The sequence below is a fragment of the Lingula anatina genome, chromosome 10 (assembly GCF_051362555.1).
Source record: "Lingula anatina isolate TDL-2025a chromosome 10, LinAna3.0, whole genome shotgun sequence".
In the NCBI taxonomy this organism is placed as follows: domain Eukaryota; kingdom Metazoa; phylum Brachiopoda; class Lingulata; order Lingulida; family Lingulidae; genus Lingula; species Lingula anatina.
In genome coordinates this window covers 13,500,500-13,523,901 of record NC_141776.1, presented here as the reverse complement: position 1 = coordinate 13,523,901, position 23,402 = coordinate 13,500,500, and the positions used below count along the sequence as shown (strand labels likewise).

Below are 23,402 nucleotides of genomic sequence, written 5' to 3'. Positions count from 1 at the left end.
ACGCGGAGAAAGCTCAGGTCTGTACAGTTTAAAGAAAGCCAATATGATCGGGCCAGGCTTGTGTAATCAGTAGGTATACAACATCCCACCAATTATTGCCTCATAAAAAAGAAAAAAAAAACTGGTGAGTTTGTTAGTTAACATAGCCTACGTCTTTAATTGTCCTCGCGCACATAATTCTACAAGCTTCTGAAAAAGGTTTAGCTATAATATAAAAATTAAAAGACAATATCTTGAATAAAACGGCTTAAATGATATGTTTTAAGCATCAACGATTTCACATCAATCAAATAGAAAAAAAGCTTCAATAATGAATAATAATAAATTTTGTAATTTATTGACATAAAAACGCCTCAACTGACGGTACGCAGAACCTTCTGTTGTAAAAAAGAAATAACAGTAAAATTTAAAGAAATGTTCACATGTTGAATACTAGATCTATGGATTTCTGTAGAAACCTCTTCGTTTTACGAATAAATAAAAATCACAACTGTAGACACAATGGAAATTGTGAAACGTGTCATTGCTATAACAAAGAAATTGTATTTTTGTCCTTACGATGGACGAATAGACAAATATAATTAGACATAATTGAACAAAACATTTGGAACAGTAACCTGAATAAAATTACATTACTAAGTTTCTTGAAAACACTTTTTGTCTGAAATCTTCAAAGCGTCTGAAATAATAAAAAAAAAACTTCCTGCAAACAAGTGTCTCCCAACAACATGAACGAATGTCTAGTATTCTTCAAGAATATCTCAACATCACATCACCAAGTTACTTATACACACTGTAAAATGCTGACATCCAAATGCCATGAACTTTTAATGCATAACAAAATTGTATCTCTTTGACAACACAAAACATAGTATAAAGAAAAAAATATTTTTCAAGCAACTATTCAGTTCATATTTTTGCTTGATAACTTTCTATGCGCTTTCATTTCTAAGTTTAACCTTTTTCAAAAATCTGTTCATTATAAATCGAGCAGGCTTAAAATATTAAATAAAACAACTTCCAACAGTCAGGTAATGAAGAATTATTCTATCAAGGACAACATTTGCGATGAAAAGTTAAAAATTTCTGCAATATATTATCAGACTCTTTTACAACAAACAACGCTCCAAATACATAACAATATAACACATTCCACTTTCTTATTAGTAAGATTGTTACCAAATTTACATTAACCAGAACAGATATGTTTCAAATAATGACAAATATCTTCATCTTCAAATAACTGTTTTCTGCCTACAATTTCCAGCCTAATTCCAACTTCTCAGTTGAACCTTCAAAAAATCTCACAACTTCCCATGGGATTAATTTCTGCCTTACATTAATGTTAACATTGCTGGTATGACTTTGACCCAATGTTATGGCCATTGTTTGTGCCATTTTACATATTCATTGATATGAGGAATGGAATTATTTTTGATGTGGCTGAGCAGTAACTCATCTTCACTTTACTTCATGGTGCTACTTCGACTGTGAAGTTTCTTGGTTGCTGGAGAAGAAAAATAGTCAATCTATTTAATTTATTTGGGTCAATATTCTCTCACAATGTAGTTCATAATAGACGAGGATGTCAGAAAAAAATTAGCCTTACAGAGAAAGTGAAAGTAAAAATTTGGGAAACACTGACAACATTGAGTTAGGAATTATTTCATTTTCACAAACTTAAAATATAACCCATTGCATGCTTTCTTCCTATTTTGCTATCTTTAAAAACACCACCTGTTTTTTGTTCAAATCTGAGGCATTTTAACATTCCCTCTTACAAGTAAATCATCACTGGGATGCTGAAATGGTATTCAATACAAATATTTTACCTTGTGGTCTCTGCTGTGTTTGAGTTAGTGGTAAAGTCAGGATTCCCAGATGTCCTTATCACTACAATACGCTCTTCCTCAAAGTTGTTAGCGGAACTATGAAAAAGAAAATTAAATAAATGAAATGTCGCATGCAAAAATAAAAAGGGATGACAGATACTACAGTTAAGAGTTCAAAAATACTAACTGTATTTTAAGTGCCAAATCTTTTGTCTCATATATATTTTTAAAATTATTTATTTTTTTGGTTTATTATTATTATTAATAATCATTAGCAAACATAATGCTTTTGATTCAACTCTTTTTTCCTATTTTTCTGCAAGAAATTGAATTTTTGTAAGTAATTTAGCTGAATCAAATTCTGTGTTAAAGTGGCCCCAGTTTCAAATTAAATGATGATCATCTCTCACTTAAATATATATAAATTTAATCCTTTAAGCACTCTTGATTTCCCCTCAAACATCCTCTGTACCTCCGATCCTGGTCAGGCTGGTCAAAGCGTAGTCTCTTCTGGCTCTTGGGGGTGACAGCTGTGGGGGAGGTGCGCTTCATGGCCCTTAGGGTATCATTGATGGACTTCAATTTCTCAGAGGACTGGGCGTGAAAAAGGTGATGTGATTAATAAAACAAAGCATGACATTGTCAGCATAATGATTCTAAGATTGTTGAGCTAAAAAATTGTAAAAAATATTCATTACTATAGAATTTGCAGACTTATAATTATATCAACTAGGTTTACTATGTTTGAGATTATTATGTCACTGTCTACTGAGATTATCATTAGAGTTTTGTTCTTTAAATGGATATTTCCAGTCAAGCCACCACAGTTACTAGAAATGCTCCTTAAAACAACAAAAGCCTGAGAAGCTTTTATATGCCCTTTCAACTACAGCAGTAGTAAAGAAATCAGAGACCCACAATACCATATTTTGTTTATGAAATTAATAACAACACTGTTTACTGAGATATTACATAGTACTTAGCCAAGTTTTCACAACCCCACTGGATATTTAACTCTAGCAGGTATGAAATGCCTAGTTCAGCATACCCCAAATCCCTCTCCAAAACTGTACAGCTGCCGGGTCCTGGGGGTCATCTGACTGGGGGAGATGGGGGCCTTAAAGGTAGGGCTCTTAAGGGGGGACACATAGAAGTTTTTCCTGCCTGGGACACTGGAACAGATATATAATACAACAATATACATATATAATTCTTACAAAATTACTTACAATCAAAATCATGAAATTCCAAACACAATAATATGTCACACCTAACACAATCAACTATCACAGTTGCCACAATCTGTCATACCCAACACAATTATCTGTCACAACTGACAGCTTCTTTTGTCACACCCAATACAATTGTCCACCACAGCTAACACAATCTCCTGGCACTGTCAACACACCCAGGATCATGACTTCTTTATGCCACTTACCTGTAGACAGGGGAAGCAGTGAGAGGAGACTGGATATTCTTTGGCACTGGGGATAAAGTCAATGACCCAGGCTGAAATATAATTATTTCCAAGTTAAGAGCTGAAATATGTTATCCCAAACTCATCATTCTTTGAAACATCTGAGCATTTTATTTAGAGAGTTTTACTAAATATCATGACCCAAGTACTTAACTTTCTATTTACCAAAGCAATTTAATTACAAAAAAATGTGCAATACCAGGCCTGTTCCCTATTCTTCACTCTGCCTTTTACTTTGTTGTAAAATATATAAAGAGTTAGCAATCACAATATAATATTATTTCGAAAAACAATATGTTTTTCAAGTGTCTGAACTGAAAGATCAGATTCACTTATATTGCTGGACCTGGAGGGACTAAACTGAAGGATCATATACACTTATATTGCTGGACCTGGAGGGACTAAACTGAAGGATCATATACACTTATATTGCTGGACCTGGAGGGACTAAACTGAAGGATCATATACACTTATATTGCTGGACCTGGAGGGACTAAACTGAAGGATCATATACACTTATATTGCTGGACCTGGAGGGACTAAACTGAAGGATCATATACACTTATATTGCTGGACCTGGAGGGACTAAACTGAAGGATCACATACACTTACATTGCTAGACCTGGAGGGACTAAACTGAAGGATCACATTCTTGGTTGCCTGCATGAACACACGGTTGTAGAACCCAATGATGGAATCGTACTCATTTCCTGAGATGAGAGTGTTCTTGAATACCTGAAGACAAGGCTAAAATTACTGACACAGTTTTATATAGATGCAATATCAACTGTGACAAAAAACACTTGTAACACACCACAAAAACAAAGAATGTCAAATGTTACAACTAATGTACTTAAAACATCATTTTCCATTCAACAGAACAATTGTAACAAATAAAACATTCACACAGCCATCTGTCACAACCAACACATTCATCTAGTCATTAGTCACAACTAACACACTCTGCCTACCTCTTGTGTGGCATGGGGCATTGACTTGTACATATGTACAATGGTTTTAAACTTGAGCTCCGTGTCAGTTGAGATCACTTTGTGGATTGCATAGACAGAGCACAGCATCACCTGAAAGATTTTCATTCAAATTTTACCATAATTTTTTAAAACTGCCAATGCATAGAGCCAGGTCACACCGCCTAATGTTTAAATGCTTCCGAGCATGATCTAAATCAGCAAATATATCAAAACATATTGCGTTACTGTAAACGGTTTCTTCGTTTCTTTCCAATATTACTGCTTCACTGTAAGCTTATTCAATGATATCTGCTGATAAAAAAATTAGATATGACAAAACTGTTCTGATATGAAACAACTTAGAGAGTAAGTCAATTAACACAAAAGAACTGCTACAAAAACAGGATAGATGGCAGCACTTGCCTGGTCCAAGTGTCTGTCTCTGAGAAGATCTGGCTTCCTTGTGATACAGTGTTCCAAACATGTCCAGATCTTCAGTTGCTGGAGGTTAAAAAACAAAAACCCAATTACATTTTTGTCTGGATTCCATTTACTTCTACCAAGACTAACAATACTGTGTTGTATCCCAACATTTAGTCTGCATTTTCTTCATCCTGACAGGCAGTATACCCAGCAATCAAATTAATATTAATCAACCCCAAATAATACAAGCCAAAAATAGGCTATTTCCAAAAAAAATGTATAGCTTTCAATACAGGTTTTCTATATCATTTAACAAAATGTGCATACAGGATTGTGTTCACACATATTCATGACATATGGCCATAACACTATTTCTAGTCTCAAATTCCTTCACATATCAACTTGATGTTTATGACACGTTTGTCCTAAGCAGTTCACGTGTACTCAGTCTTTGCATCTGTTATCCCACTTTTTTAACAAGTGCTTATAAAAGGTCATAAAATGCCATGAACAGATTGCTTTGCACTCTAGAGCTTTACTGGTTCCCCTTACCATATCTTTAGGTATGGCAAGCAATGTGCACAGATCTTGAAGGCGATGATAAGCCAGTCTGGACACTGAAATATACCACAGGACATACAGTATTTTGAAGGACAAATAGAATTTACGGTAATGTGCCAAGCATTTCGACGGGCCCAGTCAATCCGACCACAAAAATTATTTTATAAAATTAATTTTTCTGGGCTCAAACAATTAGTCCATACGTCAAAATCATGGGACAGAATTTTTTTCTTGTTCCGATTGTTCGACCACATCGTCGACAAGACTCGGTAAATTTTCAAGCCAGTGAAATAGATGCTGCATGCCTCGGCCCTTTGTCAATTGTTGTCCTTTCAATAGCTCTCATCAATGAGGAAGAAACAATTAACTGAAGATCTAATCTGGAAGCATGACGTACCTGTTTTTCCTTTGTCCCCGATGACAATAATAGTGCTTATAGACATACAAACTTTGCTAATTAAGCAGACTTGCCCTCGCTAACTGATTCATCACGCCCGTAACTGGGGAGGGGGGGGTTTAAAAAAAAGGTCTATTCTGGATGAAACCAAATATCGACAGTGGGTAGAATACGTCGTTAACACCTTCATATAGACCATATATCGCGTTTGCTAGCAATAAAAAGTTTGGGAAGAATAAGCAATTTATTTTCAAGTTCGATTGAAATATATATGCAGATGGGGAAACGTTCTTGAAGTCAACACCGCAAGATCTTACATTTACTACAATCGACGGAAAGATCAGCGGGATCGACCGCCCAGACTTCTTGGCGCCAAATACCACGCGCTGTCAAAATCTGACGAACACGTGTCACTGTTCACCTACATGGATAACTGATTTGCCAACAATAAAAATGACGTCTTCCTTAACTCCATGGGAGCTTCATAGAGAGTTCCACTGGGTATTTACGTTACCTGTGAGTCACTTTCTATTTCCCCAGATGCATGAAATGTTGATAATATTTAGCGTAATCCACGACGAACTCCATTCCTGTGACCCCCCTCCCCCAAAATGGGACCGTCTTCATTAACATGTGGTTTGCGCTATGCTGGAGCAGGCCAGCTAAAACCAGTCTCTCATTTCTGCATGTGCTCAATTCTCACGTCAAATTATAAATGCACCTGTTTTGTGAAAATTATGGCAAGTAAATGCTTTTTTACCTTCGGGTTGTATCAGTGGGGTTTTCAATATGCACCGTGGTTTGTGCACAGCGGGAGTATATAAGTAAGAAAATCGGAAGAGTGCAAGCAAGATACTGTATGTCTATCGGCACAGGTACGCTCGTATTTTGCCTTTTCTCAATATGTTTTTATATGACATGCTTTTTAAATAAAATACTTAATAGTAATTTGAAGTTACACTGATTTCTGTTTGAGTATCAGTTGGTATTCTTTGATGCGGGTGATTGAATTTTCTTCGGAAGTACGTACGTCTACGCCTCGACGCTGAGCAAGCCTTGAGGGTTGAAAACAACTGATCTCAGACTGGTAAAAAATTTCAATTAGGTTGATTTCAGTTGTCATATTAAAATTCAAATAGGGCGTACGTAAATCACATAACTAGTTTAAGTCCACTAAAGCTACCGGTTTCAAATATAAGTGATCGGCCTTTGTTTACAACACCTGTCTCCGGGGAAATACTCGTCCCACTTGTGAAGCGCATCATGAAAGTGATCGTAGGTGAGGGAAATATATAATTAAAAATTATAATTGTCGTCTTTTTTAATGTTAAGTAATGTTAGCACATATTGTACACAGCAAAATAAGATTTCAGGAGGATAAAACATGCCCGAAACACGTGTTAGGCGAAAATTGCGGCTTATCTTGCGTAACACTTCCGGTAAAATGCAATACTTCCGGAAAGATGGACGTTTTGGCAGATGCCCCTAACAATCCGACGATATCAAAGGTTTCCATTTACTGTATTTTAATCAATTCAACCAAACTGACATTTCCATGAAATTAATTAATTAATCTTGGTCGAATTGTTTGGCATCTTACCGTAACCATAATTCACACATATAAAGCTTATACACCAAAACCTGGAGTTACAAATAGGCAAAATCAGAATCAAGTCCAGTGAATAAACCATTTTTTCTCTTTAAAGTTCTAAGTTGGAACTGATGTTTAAATAATGTAAAAAAATGTCAAAAATTCTATTGAACATATAAATAAAAAACATCATTTAAACCTCACCTTTATTAAAAAAGAGATTAAGAGAATGAGATCTTTTTGGTGGAGTCTGCCTGACAGAACTGCTGGCAATGACCTGAGCTTTGTCAGCCATCTTGGATGTTGCCTGTAACCCATTTGTCGGAGACAGGTACCTGATAGAGTAAAATGAAATAAAAAGACTGCATAATTAAAACTGATCGGTTATAAATTCATCATTTATTCATCAACAGGACTCATGAACAGCTTCATCACCAGAAGTTTGAAATACACTACAGGATTCACAATAAAATTTAATTCAGTTCTGTTATTTGTTATGTTTTTTTTTCTTTATATTATAAAGCTTCATACAATCGTGACCAAATCTTACTAAAATGCATATCAAACAAAAACTATTTTACAACTTTATGTTAAAGAATTAGAACAATGTCTTACAGCTGTGCTGCTGTCACAGGTGTGCCTCCGTTTTTGGGTTGCTCCTTCACTCCTGGCGACACAGGAATAGATGGCGCTGGAATCTCGGTGGTTTTAAGCAAGTCAAACAGTGGTGAATCCTAGTGAGAAAACTAGAGGATCAGAGAGGCGATACCGCCTCCGAATATTGTACCACCAGCTGGAGCAAGCGCATTCGTATAGACCCCCACATACACAAAATAAGGGACACAGCCACCAGTTTTGTGCTTGACAAGCTGTAAAAATGCAATCAACAAGAATTTTTAAACTATTGCAAAAAATATATATGGTACAATCAAATTTAAGTTCTTCGTAAGGTAGGTCAAGGGTCAATTTCAAGGTCACAGTAAATTGCCAGTATATGACTTCCTATTCAAGTTCAAGAGTATTTATGGACCTATCTCTGTCAAGTTTGAAGTTAAAAGAGAAAGAAATTAGCAGAGTTCAGTTCATGATAAAAAGTAGGTCAAAGGTCAATTTCAAGGTCACATTTAGATTGCCAGTATATGACTTTCTATTCAAGTTCAATAGTAACTATGGACCTATCTCTGCCAGTTTTGGAGATAAAAGGGAAGCAAAATTTGCAAAGTTCAGTTTATGGTGAAAAGTAGGACAAAGGTCAATTTTAATGTCACATTTATAATGCCAGTATATGACTTCCTATTCAAGTTCAATAGTAACTACGGACCTATCTCAGCCAGTTTTGGAGATAAAAGGAAAGCAAAATTTGCAAAATTCAGTTTATGGTGTAAAGTAGGTCAAAGGTCAATTTTAAGGTCACATTTGGATTGCCAGTATATGACTTCCTTTTCAAGTTCAATAGTAACTATGGACCTATCTCTGCCAGTTTTGGAGATAAAAGGAAAGCAAAATTTGCAAAGTTCAGTTCATGGTGAAAAGTAGGTCAAAGGTCAATTTCAAGGTCACATTTAGATTGCCAGTATATGACTTCCTATTCAAGTTCAATAGTAACTACGGACCTATCTCAGCCAGTTTTGGAGATAAAAGGAAAGCAAAATTTGCAAAATTCAGTTCATGGTGTAAAGTAGGTCAAAGGTCAATTTTAAGGTCACATTTAGATTGCCAGTATATGACTTCCTATTCAAGTTCAATAGTAACTATGGACCTATCTCTGCCAGTTTTGGAGATAAAAGGAAAGCAAAATTTGCAAAATTCAGTTCATGGTGTAAAGTAGGTCAAAGGTCAATTTTAAGGTCACATTTTGATTGCCAGTATATGACTTCCTATTCAAGTTCAATAGTAACTATGGACCTATCTCTGCCAGTTTTGGAGATAAAAGGGAAGCAAATTTTGCAAAATTCAGTTTATGGTGAAAAGTAGGTCAAAGGTCAATTTTAAGGTCACATTTAGATTGCCAGTATATGACTTCCTATTCAAGTTCAATAGTAACTATGGACCTATCTCAGCCAGTTTTGGAGATAAAAGGGAAGAAAAATTTGCAAAGTTCAGTTCATGGTGAAAAGTAGGTCAAAGGTCACTTTCAAGGTCATAGTAAGATTGCCAGTATATGACTTCCTATTCAACTTTAATAGTAACTATGGACCTATCTCTGCCAGTTTTGGAGATAAAAGGGAAGCAAATTTTGCAAAGTTCAGTTCATGGTGAAAAGTAGGTCAAAGGTCACTTTCAAGGTCATAGTAAGATTGCCAGTATATGACTTCCTATTCAACTTCAATAGTAACTATGGACCTATGTCAGCCAGTTTTGGAGATAAAAGGGAAGAAAAATTTGCAAAGTTCAGTTCATGGTGAAAAGTAGGTCAAAGGTCACTTTCAAGGTCATAGTAAGATTGCCAGTATATGACTTCCTATTCAACTTTAATAGTAACTATGGACCTATCTCTGCCAGTTTTGGAGATAAAAGGGAAGAAAAATTTGCAAAGTTCAGTTCATGGTGAAAAGTAGGTCAAAGGTCACTTTCAAGGTCATAGTAAGATTGCCAGTATATGACTTCCTATTCAACTTCAATAGTAACTATGGACCTATCTCTGCCAGTTTTGGAGATATAAGGGACTAAATGTTATAATTTTGGAGTTACCATAATGTGCCTTAAATTTCGTACAGAAAAAATTAATTAAAATAAAGAAAATGTCATTTTGGTCAAAATTCTTGAAATAGGAGGTGCTCTGAAGTTTCAGAAGTTCAAATTTGATGAAATAATGTCATTTTTGAACACAAGTTGTCTGCTTTGCCAAGCCTTATGTTTTATTTTTCCAGAGTTCAAAATTTATTATCCATTACCGTACTGCACATTTTGCTTTTACCACCAATATGTACTTTTTGATACAGCGTAACTCGAAAACCGTATGGAATACAAAAAAACCGAGACCACCTCCAGTGTTGGGCTTTACATGCTCTACAAAATGCAAAAAAGAATGGGTCTCTAGCATTAACGGTTCCCGAATTAGAGACAGTTTTCAGTTTCGGTATCTTATGGCCGCTACTCCCGTGAAAATGCACCGATTGACCCCAAATTCATGGAGATGAAAGATGACCTGAAGGGTAACACCTTCCAATAATATTATTGGTTAAGTCTGTGTGGTGTCTGAATAACAGGGCAAAAAATTTTTTTTTCGTAAAAAATTTCATTTTTTTGAAAATTTTGGCCCATTTGACCTTGAAGTAAAGGTCAAAGGTCAAATCCAAGGGTATATTTGAAATCTACACATATGACTTTTGGAAAGCCGTCTATAGAAATTTTTCCCATAACTCCTTCCGTAGGGTAGATAATTAGCATTTAATTTTGCCATTTTTAGACAAGGGTGCATTGTAATGAGTGCCACACCCAGACCCCAATACCGACAAAGCCCAAATTTTACGTGGAACGAGTTGAGATTATAGGTGACCTAAATCCAAGAGATGGGTACGGGGGCCCTGACCGTCTAGGAGGAGAAGCGGTAACGGTAGCCGTCCGGCGGAGCCAACGGAGCCGGCGGAACCGGCGGAGCCGGCGGAGCCGGCGGAACGATCCGGACGGGACCGAAACCATGTGTACCGCCAGCGCTAACGCTGGTGGTACAATAATAAATTCACCAAAGGTTACTCACTCGCAGTCTGAAATCAAACACTTGCTCTTAAACAAAATCTATTTGGTTAAGTTTTTATTATCCATTACTGGTTAAATGTTCCATTTGAGATCTTTCTAAGTTTTTAAAGTACTATAAATAGGATTATATATTGTACAGATATTGTTCACAGTCCTCAAGAAACTGGAGAGCTTTTCTGGGATTAAAATTATTTTACCAAGAGCAAAAAATATATATATCAAATGTGGGAGGTGGCGTTTATAAAAATGAAGCATGGAAAGCAATACGTATTGAAACAAAATAAGAATACTTACAGACTTCCAGGCTATTTTTTCCAAAATCTGATTCTCAATACTTTGTATATGCTGCAAAATCAAAACAAAATACCAATTCAGAAAACATAACCTGTAAGCAGTTAAATAAATTCTGACTAGTTAATCAAAACATCCAAAACAGGTAACACATTACACTTCAAAATTCATCTCTGAACTTCATCCAAACAAAATATGTACTCTTTATTCAATTAACACATTTACTAAATGTTTTCCAACCATATCCTTGCACAATGAGACCAATGCATTGGAAAAGTTATAAACTGATAGTTATAATCTTTAATAGCCAACCTCATTGTCTTTGTATTTAATTAGACAAAAAAATGTAGCTTTATTATCATTATTTATTCTAGCATATGAATCTTAATAGTTTAAGTGGATTCACTATTAGAACTAAGACTTAATTATTATTATTATTATTATTATTATTATTATTATTATTATTATTATTATTACTCACCTTTATGGTCTCCCTAGGCAGACCAGGTTCTGCTCTGATAAAACTCTCCAGCACCTTGTGAAAGTTGTAAGCTTGTAGACCAAATACTGCCAGGACCCATGGGAATGCTGTGTCTGTGCTGGACGGAGTCGCGTTGCCTGGGACTGAAAAATGTAAGAACGTTCAACTTTTTTAGTTGAAATGTATCAAAACTTCAAAAGTAAATGCTCAAAACTCGAAATTTTAAGGGAGCTTATGGTTATAGCGAATAGTCTTGAGAACTCTCAGGTACAGGGTTGTTGACATAATTTTAGGACAAAGACTTTCTGTCTGTTATCTGTATGATGATTGAGTTCTTCATACCATGTGTATCACCAAAAATGATTGTCATTCAAAGCATATAGGCATAAGCATCAGACACTTCGAAATGTGCTTGGCCTAAAAATTCAATATCAGATTTATAAGGTTTTGTAGTATTCAGCTGGATTCTATAGCCAAGCAATAATCTTCATCTAATGACAATGCTGTTTCTGTTGAATTCATATTGCCATATGCTTAAATAACAGCATTATTTGTACTAAATGTAACACTGTTTTACAGTAGTAGTAAAAGGAGATATTAACCTGTGGAAGCATAGGCTGCCATGACTACCTCCACAGCACATGCCAGCAGAGACTTGTGGAATGTATCATTGTTGAGCAGTGTGCTGAAGTCAGCGCGGGAAAGCCGGTCCTCTTCCTGTAATTAAAAATAAAATACAATCTTGAAAACTCGAAGTCAGATGGTTAAATGCACAATGGAAAGTGTTATAATGTCAGGAACAAGTCTGCTAAAGACAAGAGATAGAAGTTTAATTTCTTTCCAGAATAAAGATCAAATTTGTGAAAGAATCAAAAGGTAGGTAGGTAGGTTTTAGCTTTCCAACAAAACGTCAAAAGATGACAGAAATCTTTTAATGAGACTTTTCACCATGATGACTTACTAGTTGATATATAAAAATTTTATTAAATTCATGTTTTAATCAACTCTTTGCATTATATACTCACAGCTTTGAGCATTTTCTCCAGCACTCTATAGTACAACCTTACAGCCAGTTGATATCTCTGCTGGGATATAGACTTCTTGTTCTTTCCCATCACCTGACAGAAGCCGTCTACAAATCTCTCCTCTAGATGGCGCACTCTGTCCTCTATGTCTGGCTGGGGATTACTGGTACAACTCTGTCACAAGATCAATGACACAAAATATTATAGCCCAGTTTCATCAACACTGAATAGCGCTATCCTATGGATAAAATTATTGTCCTCTGGGCCCAGTTTCATCAACAGTGGATAGCCCTATACTATGGATAATGCTATCCTTTGGATAAAATTATTGTCCTATGGGCCCAATTTCATCAACAGTGGATAGCGCTATCCACTGGATAACACTATCCATTTAATAAAATTATTATCTTCTGGACAGTTATCCTGTGGGTAAAGTAATGTTAACCAAGCATTAGATACTTATTTTTGTCTCTAATATTGCTTTCCAGTGGTTAAAAGAGGCTTCTATCCTCAAGAAAACTGTGGAAGGTGGTGTTCCCAAATATAAGACTTCAAGATAAATTAGGAAGACCTTATCACTAATTTTGACCAATACTCACCTTGAAGAAATTGACCAGCTCAGATGATGGGGTATCTTTACAACCTTCCAGGACTTCATTAAGCTGCTGCACAGATGACAAAGCAGCTCTGAAATTATAAGCAATGAAAATTATGACTGGCTTTGTTAAGGCCTAGATTTCAGCTGGGGCTAGCAATCCAAAGGATAAAACATCATTACAGAGACTTAAATTGAAAAGAAAACTTCTGAATAAGATTTAATCCAGCCTCCCAAAAAAGCAAAATCATCTTGAAAATATGACACAATTGGGAAAAAATTCAAGTTTCAAAATTCTATCACACATTGCTGTTCAATTTTTTTTTTAATTTTAAGATTCAAAAACATACGAGTGTATAAAAACCCACTCTTTCATTTTTATTTTAATAAATACAGTATCTCCCTACCTCACTGGAGTCATAGGCACAGTATCAGGTTTGGGTGTGTCCGAGGACTGACCATTAGGGACACTGGGCAGTAGGACTGGACTCTTGGTGAGGAAGAGCAATTCATTAATGTCTCCAAGTTTTTGGTGGTTCTGGAGGTAGGCTGTCTGAATTCTGGTCAGCTAGGGTTAATAATAATAATAATAATAATAATAATAATAAATCCTTATGAGAAACACACTACTTATAAATCTCAATGTCCCTCGCAATTGCTTAATTCCAAAAATGACAAATTTAATGTCAATTACTAAAATTCTAAAATCATGAGTGCAACTAAAAATTTTAGATAATGCATTGTGAATCATTTTAAAAAAATTGTACACAATATCTCCATTTTTTTTAAATATGAAATATTATTTAGTTGTTGAGAATGTCTCAAAACAGCAGAGAAGTGAGTTAAAGATTTGATAGAAAAAAAATACAGCCTGAAAATATGTACCAATAATATTGTCAGTTTAACACTCTATTTGTTATAAAAATTAAAGTAAACTCACATCCAGTTCTCCCTGAGTATGAGGCAGTGAAGACAGGAAAGGTTCCCAGAAATTAACACACACTGCTTTCACCTGAAATAAAATGAACCTGGTAAGAAATGTAGCAGTAAAAACAACAATCTTCTATTTGATGGACAAAATCTTCAAGAGACATTATAGAGAATAAGAGATGGGAATACATTTTAAATTCAAATCAGTTTATTTTATTAAAATCAGTAACTTGCACTTGGTAATATTAAAACCTTTAAAGACACTTTCAAATACAGACTGTTAAAACAAGTTGTTACTGTGACATTCTTTTATACAATGTGTATCTAGCCTAAATATCTGTTCGTGTGTGAAGAGACCGTCTTGTCAACAAAGACTTCTTTTCACAACAATCAATAGACTGTTATTACACTCCTGGGTTTTTACTCCCTTTAGGACACCCCAACATAGTTACCAAAATAATATGATTAACTGATTTACATTATCAGATTCAGAGGCCCTGTGACGGTGATTCTTATAAGCAATAGCCAGTTCTCATTCTCACAAACTTGTGCAATACAGAAAATTGTGAGGCACTAGTGAAAGAGACAAAAGACTAGTTTATGTTCGAGGTATTTGCACTGTTGCACTTGTACGTATATGTGTGCACAAGGGCAGATGTGTAGTTATTCATGTTTTATGCAGAACAGCCGTTCTACCACTCACCTCTTCATAACGAACCACAAACTGTTCACAGAGCTCCTTCAGCATGCAGTATGGATCCACATTTTCACAACACTCCCTTCGTACAGTGTCTGGTGTAAACAAATAAATTTAGTCAAGAATTCTTGAACAAAATATTAACTAAAAGGTTAGATAATTGGAAAACAGTAATAGGATCTGGGAATAAGAAAAAGTTCTTATTTTGTTTTCTAAAAAAACTGCAAAAGTAATAAGATTATGTGAAATTGAGCATTACAGCTACAAGGGCTGGATGAACAAGTAGATTGTGCCAATCCCTCTTGATATATTTAAACTTAGTGAGCATTAAGATTCAGATCTCACTAAAGTGCAGTCAATGTAATCAGTTTAATCGTCTGACACACACCCTTGGGCAGCAAGGGAGCAATTAACTTTTGCGTGTGCTCTGCTTAATCAGGAGTTGGATCAATCAAGCTCGTATGATTTCTGAATCTGAACGCTCCCTAACTGACCACTCACCAAATGGAGGATTGAGCATGAAGGAGGGGGTCAGTCTTAGGACATGGTCAATACTGCACAATAAGAGGTAGAAACTGAAGATCAGCTCACTGTCACCCATGTCCAGGGCACCTGGTAGAATTAACAAGAAAATTAATTAAACAATTAATTAATCAATTTATGAATTAGCTCATTGTCACTTATGTCTAGGGCATCTCTTATAGTGAACAAGTGAATAAATAAATTGGTTTAAGGCAACTGTGAAAGCTAATGGGTAAACAAATCAAATAATGTCGGAAATCTGTTTATTATCTGAACAAATCAACTAACTTCTTAGGTAAATGAATACAGAGAAAAAAATGTTAGACTTATTATATAAATCTTTCAAATAAACAAGATGCCATTACAATTACTTGCAATTTTCCAAAATTCACAGTATTAATTTGGCAACAGTTAAGGTCCAGCTTAGGTTTCCAGTGGCTACTTAATTGTGATATCTTTTTTAATAGCAAATGGTTCAAAGATGGGGCAAGAGAGCAGATGGATAACATCCGACTAACCTTTGGTCAATACAAAAGCTGTCCATATCAGTGATTTCTTCTGTTGGAGGTCACTTAGTTCTGAATCTGGCACAGCATTTGGAAGACAACTAGAATAAAGATTACAAAATTCTTGACAACTCAAACGACACCGAGAACAAATGGCCGAGCCAAGACGAATCTAGTAATTCATAACCAGTATAAAAAACAACATTGTGCCCTTTTTAGTGAAAAACATAACAAGAACCAGCTGTGTTACCTGTAACTGCCATTCTCTGTCTCCTCCCTGAAGATTTGAGCTAAAATTCTGGAAATAAAATAAGTCTATTTGAACACACAAATTTTAATTCACTGTAGGTATTTATAACTGTAACTTTACTTTTTTTATTTAACATCCTATAGTTTGGGCAGTTACTGGTCACTGTTCAAACTTAAACTTAGTTTGGGTTGGTAGATTCTTCAACCTTTTGGATTGAAGGATGAGCAAGTTAAAAAATATTTTCCACAGACTAGAACTAATAAGAATTTAATACTACAAAAGCACTCGGAGAGCATAGACCCCTACCAAGACACAAAATAAACCAGTAATTAACCATTAATTTATTAATTAATGTATCATCCCCAAAATCTTATCATTTTTAAGCTACCCATTTGTGACCTATCCTAAATTTTGTTTATCAGGATCCATCCATGATTTTTTGAGTTAGGCTGGTGGCAAACAAAAAGACAAACAGGGATGATAATACCACTTGTTTATTGTCCACACTACCACTACAGTACTTACTTTTCCAGTTTATCATAAAGAGCAGCCACTATACAGTATTTCTTCTCCAGCCCCAGAACGTTCTGTTTCACTGTGGTACTCAGTTTTCCGTGTTCCTTCAGGGCACGTAGCCTCTCAAAGAATGGGCGAATACTGAAACAGACAGGAAAAAAAAATTACAATTTCCAGGGTGTGGTACAATTTTTTTATTTATTGATCAATGTATTATTTTATTTCACTATTCATTCATTTCTTTTTCTATTCATTAATTCATTATTTATCAATGTTCTTGGTCAAGTTAGCCATAGACATATTGTCTTGAATTAGTGTTAAAAAGATCAGGCTGTAAAAAAAGAAAATGTACCTAAAATATGAGAGGATTTTAATCACCTGCATCAGTTTTTGTTTGATTATACATATTTTAAGCAAAGTGGTATATAAATTCTATGAGTAGATTTTAAGGGTTAATTCTCCAGAATGTGTGCGTCCCTAGGATTTGCTTAGGTCAAAGCAAAATATAATCATGACATACCCAAGGTCTGTTTTTTGTAGCAGCTTAGTCACAGTAAACACTGGACTCTCTAAAGCCTGGACTTGTGGGTCTGTCATGCCATAAGGAACCCTACAGTCAGTGGCTGCACTATAAAGCAGACAAGCTAACCAGGGCATGTAGTCTGACTGAAATGAGGATAGAAATATGAAATGAAATTAGTTTATTGTCTATTTAACATTTTAAAATGGAAAATATGACTTTCATTAATTTTCATGGGAATTGTCTATAACAAATATATTCATAATTAATCACAATTATAACTGTATATATTAAAAGTGTCTCCACCTTTATGTCCATGTCACTGGACAGCATGTCTATCCATTCTTTCCAAGTTTTCTTCTTCACGTTGTCTGGCACATTGAGTTCAGTACATAACTTAGTAAACTGGCCTTCAACTTCTGTGAGAGGAACCACACTATGAAAAGGAAAATTATACATTGAGATAAAGCACTTAAAGATGATTTCTTTTTTTCTTTTTTTTTTTTTTTTTTTGAAAATAAGCACAATCCATACATGCTGCAATTATTTTAAACAATGAAGTGTGATCAGTAATTTAGACAGGGATATATAACCAACCAACACAAAGAGAAAAGAAATTTGAAGACAGACCAGGACTTTCCTCAGGATTGGGGGTACAGGCCGTTCAAAATTATCACCAGCAATTCCCTACAAAATTTCAGGGAGTCCTAGCCATGATCTTTCAAGAAAATTCATAAGCTGCCCAGCTGTCTTTGAAAATAATGATTGTGTGGTGATGCCAGTGACCACCCAAATGACGGCTGGACAGTTGGCTGGGAAAAGCCTTGAGACAGACACAAACTTTCCCCCACTCACCCACCATGTCACCCCTGTATAGTAATAGTATGGCAAAAAAGTGCACAGTATGATCTCCCAACAGCACCGATTTTAATGGCATTCTCCGCGATCCCACCAAAGATGTAAAACATGTACATGTACTTGTACGGTACTTGTACTAAAACATGTTCTTGTACGGTATTAAGGGGGTGTGCACAGCTAATAAAACTTCAATGAATTATCAGGAATTCTTCAAAACAACTCAATAATATAAACTGTTTCAAGATGGGCACTTTCTTCTTAAGGAATAGCAGAAATGGGTATGTGAAAAGCTGAAATATTCATTTGTGAACAGCTCAAATAATTAATCTAAAATATATTACACACTGCAACTTGTCTTGTCGTGGGACTTGGGAAATATATACTTATCTGACAAACTTCACATAGCGTCAGAGGCTCATTAAGAAACTTGCTTTTTATCGCAGCACCTGATACTTCTTAAGACCTCAGTTCTTCACAGTGTTAGTAACACCAAGATTAAACACAATTCACAGATAAAGTAAGGAACCAAAACAAACCTGCTCGACCCTTCTGAAGATGGAGATGCCGAGTTTAAAGCCCTCTTCGAGTCGACAACTGAATCGCCCTCTCTTCCTTTCAGGTGCTTGTCCTTAGCTTTAATCCCATCCATAATTTTTCTTTAAATTTAAGTTCTAGATAGCTTGTTAATTTCCTCGTTCAAAAATCACGAGAAAAGTGACATCTTTTTCAATAAACAACTGAGGTCAGGAAGTTTCTCTCGCAGCACAAACTCCCGCGATTAGCTACGGGCAAAATGATTAGCCGATTCTGATTGGTCAGAAAGCAGACAATTGGCGCCATCTCTTCGAAAGTGAAAAAGTAAGTACTGCTGGCGAGTGCAATAGTTTTCGAAGGGGGAGGGGGGAGGGAAAACACGGTATTAAAGATTTACAAGGCACTAATAATAAATGGTAGATGAAAGAAATAACACAGTTAACAGCAAATAGATTGTTTTTTTTTTAATTATAGGTTGATTGCATCTACAGGACCAATTAAGTTACATGAAAGTTAGGTGGCCCAATTAATACGGTACAATTTCGCTCGTTGTATACTTTTCATCTCATCCTCTCTCTCTCACTCTCTCTCTCTCTCTCTCTCTCTCTTCTATTTTCTTCTTCTTTTCTATTTTTTCCGGGGGGAGAGGGGGGCATTGGATTCGTTTAAAGTTATGGGTCACGGCACAAACACGCCCTGTCTATCTCTCGGTCCGTCATTAATAACGTTCTCATTTATTATTATCAGCTAACTGTAGTTTTGTGCAGATCTTTTGTGCATTTTCTCACATAGACTATAATATTGGCAAACTGCTAAAGGATATTGTCACCCTTCGCCCAAAAGTCCTTTTTTTCTGCCTTACATACATGCTACATAAATCTTCAGTGTTCAGTGACTAAATTAATTTACATTTAAACGTGTCATTTGAAGGGTGACGTCATAATTGCGATTTTGAGGTAAAGATGCTTATATTTTGCAGCGAAAAAGCCGATATTTTATATTTTCGAGTTTTTTTTATTGATTGTTTTAAAACAGCACAAAGACAGATGTATTATTGAGTAATTATAGAAGCAAGAAAAAAACTCATTTTTGGTATCTGGACGATAATAAAGGGTAACAATGTCCTTAATTAATTAAACCTGTAATAATGTTAAATCAACAAGCCCAATTCAACCAAACTCCTATATGTCATGCGACATTATTCCTCAAGATGTTGACATCCACACCTTATCCCGCCCAGTCCTGCTTTCAGTAAGCCTGTACGTGGCTTCTTTATCCCAACATTATTAATTAATTAAAAAAATTAACTTAATTGATAGGCAGCTCAAGTACCACTAAGTCTGCACGTGCACGTTCTTGTTTCAATTTTTATAGATATATAATGTGTCTATGTGACAACCAAACAAAAAATTAAGCGTTGTGCATTACGTAAGCACGTGCATTGCGACCAGTGTCAACATAAGAGGCTATACTCTGACCTATATATTAGCCTTATCACAATGTACAATGCACGCTGTATATTTAGCAACCGAGTACTGTGCAAAATGGCGACACCGGTGAATTCCCCTAGGCCTGTCTCTTGCTTGTTATGTACGCTATCGGTTTTACTGTTTACCACCAACACAAGTGCCAAGGTAGTGGAGACGAAGCTGGGAAAGCTCCGAGGTAAAACGGAAGACTATAATGGAAAGAAGGTCGACGTTTATCTGGGCGTTCCTTACGCAGAGCCTCCCCTAGGACATTTACGCTTCCAGAAACCGGTCCCCAAGAAGCCTTGGACGCGCACCATAGACGCCACTTAGTACGGTCCTTCGTGCATGCAGTTGGTTCACCCTAGCATGGGGACCATTCTGCCCAATACGGACATGTCGGAGGACTGTCTACTTCTCAATATATATGCCCCTGTAACTGAAAGCAAAGAACAAAGGGCGGTGATGGTTTGGATACACGGTGGAGGCTATGGCGCAGGGCAGGGTATGGCGACCCCGTGACAAGAACTGGCACTACACGGCGACGTAGTTTGTGTCACTGTTAACTACAGACTTAACATATTTGGGTTTATGTCAACGCTTGACGAGAGCGCACCGGGGAATTTCGGACTCTGGGATCAGCACGAAGCTTTAAAATGGGTAAAAGAGCACATCTCAGCGTTTGGTGGCGAACCTGAAAGTATCACGATATTTGGCGAATCGGCTGGCGGGTCGAGTGTGCAGCACCACGTGATTACCAAATATAATCTTGGCTTGGTTAAACGAGCGATAAGTCAAAGTCCCGCCACCTTTAGCAATGGATTCTCATTCGGACAAAACACTCTGAATCTCGCTAAAAGTATAGCACTTCAGCTAAGCTGCAACACAACAGAGAACCATGATCTAAGAGACACCCGAAAAATGATTGACTGCTTACGCTTGGCGCCGGTTGATATGCTGCTGTATATCACGGCCATGACTGAAGGAAGAGACTCCGAAGGCAATATGGATTATGGAGTCCGTTTTGCACCGATAGAAGACGGAGACTTTGTTCCCTATGGAACGCGGGACTATTTTTCGGATTTCAAACACAAAAACGTTCCAGAAATCGACGAAGCTTTTGGGAAAGTTGACTGGATGGTGGGTTCGTTGTCGGACGAGGGGAATTTGATGCTCTACATGGCAGCTCTAATGCAGGGTCTCCATGGGTACAACTTCACTGAAGGAATCCCAGAGGATGTGTTAAACACCAAACTCATTCCTCCAATTCTGAAAACATTTTATTCCGAAAATCCAGATATGGTGAAGAAGTACATCCACGATTTCTACACTCATAAGGCGGACCGCATAGAAAACACACGCGCATATCGCGACATGTTCAGTGACGTAATGTTCAATCAGCATATCCCAGAGTCTTCCCTCGCCCATCCGCGAGCTAAGGGAACAAACTCACAGGCCTCCACATACTCCTATCACATAACGCACGTGCTGAGTGGACACAGCATCGTGGATTTTATGTTTGGACTTAGTTTACCGCCTTGGGCGACATGTTCCTCTCACGCCGATGACGTCCCACTCACCTTTGGCAAAGGTTATTTCGTGTCGGACCCGACCTTCACGTGGACGGAGGAAGATCAAAGGGCCGCCGACGTCGTGATGACGTATTGGACAAATTTTGCAAAGACAGGGTAACTATTTTAAATTATTTTTGACTATATATATATATATATATATATATATATATATATATATATATATATATATATATATATATATATATATATATTTTTTTTTAAGACAAACGTTCTTGACATCCGATTGTATTTCTAAGTAAGGTGATTTTTACCATGCGCGTGAAAACGCGTGCATCTTATTTTTTTCATTAAAAATAATATGTTTAAAATCTAAAGGTGTATTCAGGTGTATTTGACACACATATATCAATAGAAATATTACTTTTCGTAATGTTCGAAAATATTGCAATTAGCAACTTTATTCATTACAGAAACCCCAATCAAGGACGGCCGCTAGAGGGCGTGGCAACATGGGAGGAGTACACCAAGGACAAGAAGGGCTACATCAACATCGGCAAACAAACTGAGATGGGATACGATCTTCTACCAGAGAGGATAAAGCTGTGGATGCGTACGATTCCTGAGGAGATTGAAAGAGAAAGAGCATCGAAACAAAAGTCAGAGCTGTGATTTGTAGCTGTATCAATAGTGAGATCTGAATCCTTTATTGGTTATGTTAGTTATGTTTATTAATTTGTTTATTTTTTGGTGTAGATCAGCAGCAAGAGGACCACTCTGTTGTTCTTCGTTTTATTCATTCATTTCCGTTCCTTTATAACAGATATTTACAGTTAAACATGGAATGTACATCGGTCTTGGAAATAAAATAATTTTCAATCGTCCTTGCGTATGAAAAGTTTCCGTTAGCAGTGTTTCTCTTTGTTGAACATTCGAAGTACACCGTAAAAGTGAATTAATGCAAAAATGTGCAACTCGTATTGCAAAAGACAGGACGTATAGACTATAACCCAAAATGAAATATCCCAGTGTTGCCAGAAATTTTACAGTTGCTTTAATTTTCTGAAGAAACGTCATTTTTCACGGTAGCTAAGTCAAGGAAAGCTCGTCTGTATGTTTAACTTTTACACCAATCTCTGATGTGAAGCACCCTGAGCTTCAGAGATAACTTGACACTAACCTCTTCACAATAGCCTATCTTCATCGTGTCAAGTTACCTCTGACGAAAATAGTTTGACCTAGTTTATATAAGCCAATCGAATCCAAGTTTCAAAATTTTTCACCAAAGTTTGGTGAAAACGCTGATTGGTTGACCGTCAATCGGTAATCCTCGGTTGATTCCGCAAGCTCCATACTAACAACAAAGTTATTGTCGAGTGCGGAGACATCCGAGTAGTGCCGAGTGCATAACCGTACACAAAGAAAGCATGGCGTCTTCTACGAGTGACTACGTAAAATAATGTGTTAAGTTATCTCTTGATTCTTTGCAAAATATGAGTATATCGGAATTGAAACCAGAGCAGTTTGAGGCCCTGCATCATTATCTACTGAGGGATGATGTATTTTGCGTGCTGCCCACAGGTTACGGCAAGTCCCTGATATTGAGCCTTATCTCTGATTGGTCCGGATTTGAACAAAGCGCGCTTTGACTCGTTCGCGTTCATTGGCTAGAACGTTCAATGAGTCATTGAGTGCGGGCTTTAAACTTGATTGGCGGGCGGCGGG

At 36.5% G+C, this 23,402-nt stretch overlaps 2 protein-coding genes across 2 annotated transcripts; one reads left to right on the top strand and one right to left on the bottom strand.

Annotated features, from left to right (window-relative positions):
• Positions 1–315: 315 nt before the first annotated feature.
• LOC106169307 (retinoblastoma-associated protein-like) lies at positions 316–18,933 on the bottom strand. The gene is made up of 26 exons (XM_086997440.1): positions 18,679–18,933; positions 17,591–17,720; positions 17,285–17,430; positions 16,774–16,905; positions 16,249–16,296; positions 16,011–16,099; positions 15,472–15,582; positions 14,977–15,065; positions 14,284–14,355; positions 13,751–13,911; positions 13,348–13,435; positions 12,749–12,922; positions 12,326–12,440; positions 11,724–11,866; positions 11,246–11,296; positions 7,868–7,986; positions 7,457–7,587; positions 5,256–5,320; positions 4,704–4,781; positions 4,281–4,391; positions 3,922–4,044; positions 3,271–3,341; positions 2,881–3,004; positions 2,305–2,426; positions 1,833–1,928; positions 316–1,507 (listed from the first exon to the last, which is right to left on the bottom strand). Exons 1-26 carry the CDS (start codon positions 18,789–18,791, stop codon positions 1,480–1,482), a joined length of 2,730 nt encoding a protein of 909 aa, XP_086853566.1. The 5' UTR covers positions 18,792–18,933; the 3' UTR covers positions 316–1,479.
• Positions 18,934–20,269: 1,336 nt separating this feature from the next.
• LOC106159871 (bile salt-activated lipase-like) lies at positions 20,270–22,578 on the top strand. Its single transcript, XM_086997714.1, has 2 exons — positions 20,270–21,833; positions 22,151–22,578. Exons 1-2 carry the CDS (start codon positions 20,737–20,739, stop codon positions 22,347–22,349), a joined length of 1,296 nt encoding a protein of 431 aa, XP_086853840.1. The 5' UTR covers positions 20,270–20,736; the 3' UTR covers positions 22,350–22,578.
• Positions 22,579–23,402: the final 824 nt, after the last annotated feature.

Coding starts and splice junctions, on each gene's coding strand:
- LOC106169307 (XM_086997440.1), bottom strand. CDS start 18,791: ATGGATGGGATTAAAGCTAAGGACAAGCACCTGAAAGGAAGAGAGGGC. Junction 3,342..3,921: donor GTCCCTCCAGGTCTAGCAAT/GTAAGTGTATGT, acceptor ATTATATTTCAG/CCTGGGTCATTGACTTTATC. Junction 3,005..3,270: donor ACTGCTTCCCCTGTCTACAG/GTAAGTGGCATA, acceptor TATCTGTTCCAG/TGTCCCAGGCAGGAAAAACT.
- LOC106159871 (XM_086997714.1), top strand. CDS start 20,737: ATGTCAACGCTTGACGAGAGCGCACCGGGGAATTTCGGACTCTGGGAT. Junction 21,834..22,150: donor ACAAATTTTGCAAAGACAGG/GTAACTATTTTA, acceptor TATTCATTACAG/AAACCCCAATCAAGGACGGC.